This window comes from Bison bison, unplaced genomic scaffold, assembly GCF_000754665.1.
Source record: "Bison bison bison isolate TAMUID 2011002044 unplaced genomic scaffold, Bison_UMD1.0 scf7180017864503, whole genome shotgun sequence".
NCBI lineage: Eukaryota > Metazoa > Chordata > Mammalia > Artiodactyla > Bovidae > Bison > Bison bison.
Genome location: NW_011495061.1, coordinates 4,456,896 through 4,459,185, shown reverse-complemented (window position 1 = coordinate 4,459,185; position 2,290 = coordinate 4,456,896). Strand labels below are relative to the sequence as shown.

General features: G+C 38.8%; 1 protein-coding gene across 1 annotated transcript; it reads left to right on the top strand.

Annotated features, from left to right (window-relative positions):
* The first annotated feature begins 1,101 nt into the window (after positions 1–1,101).
* LOC104980598 (olfactory receptor 10T2-like) lies at positions 1,102–2,067 on the top strand. Its single transcript, XM_010829367.1, has one exon. It carries the CDS (start codon positions 1,102–1,104, stop codon positions 2,065–2,067), a length of 966 nt encoding a protein of 321 aa, XP_010827669.1.
* Positions 2,068–2,290: the final 223 nt, after the last annotated feature.

Genomic DNA, 2,290 nt, shown 5'->3' with positions numbered 1-2,290 from the left:
TATTTTTCTTCCCCATTCCCTTTAACAATGACTGAAGTTAAAATCAAAATTCTATGGAGATTTTTCATTTCACATTTCTCCCCTTACCTCTTATGAGATCAAATGTTTAATGAAAAATTGAAATAGCGATATGATTTGCCAAATTGATCTGAAGAATTTGAGTTTATTCCATTCAGGTCTGCACTTCCAAGCAGACCACATAACAAGTACATCTGCTAGGAAATGTCCTGGAGGTTTTGCTAAAAGAGTCAAAATTTGATTAGAACATTATTACCAGAATATGCCATTCTAAATGAGACAGTGCCTTCAAAATCATTTTGACTCCAAGCTAGTCCATTAATATTATGTTGGGCATCTGGGAAAGAACTTCAATGAGAAATTAAGAAATTTGAAAATTATTATGTCTTAAGAACTAATGATATTATATATCTCAAGCTCCAAAAGTTAGTGTGGTTAGAAACTCTGCAGAAATTACAACATGTTAAATTAATTTTTGTGGTCAGATTATTGTCACATTGTGACTTTTAGTGCACTGATGAAAAGATTCTTTGAAGGGAAAGTCAGAGGTCTTTTGGATAATTTCACTCATATCCCTAATTCTTTAAAAATTTAATATTTATTTTAAGTGATTTCAATGATTAGATTATTCTATTCATTCAGCCAATAGTTTATAAAACACCTGTGAGTACCAGGTTAACATTATATCTCAAGAAGCATTGAATACAATCAATAAATCCTGTGGACGAGAACAAAGAAATTTTATTCATATTTTCCTCTTACATGCAGATATAGTTTGGAAAAGAGAGATTAGAATGGCTTTGTGAGTATAATCTAAGAAGATATTTGGGCTCGCTCTGTGTCCTTAATACAGAGTCCCATACTAGAATCATTCTCACTACTCTGCTTTCTAAACTTGACTTCAGTCAACTGCCTTTGGAATCACTGTCTCAGACTCTCTCATGAAGAGGTGCCTTGAAGTTCAGGTTCCCTTGATTACAGTCTAGGTGACGTCAGTCCATAAGGACAGTTTATACTCATCTCAGAGTCTTCATTTCAACAACCCTCTGCCTTTGAAAGAGAGTTGCTACGTGCACCAGGAGGATGGACAATCATACCACAGTGAGCACATTCCTTCTGTGGGGATTTTCCAGTTTCCCGGACCTGCAAGATCTCCTCTTTGTGATGGTTTTCTTCTCCCATGTGACCATTCTAGCTGCAAATGTGTCCATAATGGTGGCCGTCAAGCTCAATCACAGCCTTCACATCCCCATGTACTTTTTCCTCTGTGGCCTCTCCTTTTCAGAAACCTGTACCGCTATGGTAATCATCCCCCGCATGTTGGTGGACTTGCTATCAGACAGTAAGTCCATTTCTGTTTTTGAGTGTGCCACACAGATGTTTTTCTTCTTTGGCTTGTCAGGCAATAACTGCTTCATCATGGCCGCCATGTCCTATGACCGTTACACTGCTATTCACAACCCATTGCACTACTCCATCCTCATGACCCGGAAGATCTGCTTTCAGTTAATGATGGCTGCTTGGTTGGTTGGGTTCCTGGTTTCTATGTGCATCGTCACCATTGTATTCAACTTATCTTTTTGTGACTCCAACACCATCCAGCACTTCTTTTGCGACATCTCGCCTGTGGTCTGCCTTGCTTGTGACTATACTCTGTCTTATGAAATGGCTATTTTTGTGCTCTCTGCCTTTGTATTGGTGGGCAGCTTTATTTTAATTATGATTTCCTATGTCTTCATTGGGTCCATAGTTATGAAGATGCCTTCAGCCAAGGGGAGGTATAAGGCCTTCTCAACTTGCTCCTCCCACCTCACTGTGGTGTGCACACACTATGGATTTGCTGGCTTTGTCTATTTGAGGCCCAAGAGCAGTGACTCATTCCGTGAAGATATGCTGATGGCTGTGACATATACAGTGCTGACACCTCTGCTTAATCCCATTGTTTACAGTCTAAGAAACAAAGAAATGCAGATTGCCTTAAGAAAGATAGTAGATAGTGCAAGTAGGTTCATCCTTCAGGTGGTAAATAAAAGAACCCTGAACATTTAAAAATTACAGACTGATGGAAAATAAAAATGGGAAAATTGATGCCAAAACTCAGTCACTGTGCACTGGTAGCAAATCAAATCTTGGAGAAGAGTTTTGGATGAAAAAGAAAAGAATTGCTTTATTACTTTGCCAGGCAAAAGGGGACATAGTGGACTCATGGCCTCAAAACTGTGTATCCCGACCAAGGGGGATTTTATAAGGAGTTTTATGGCACTGTTTCAAG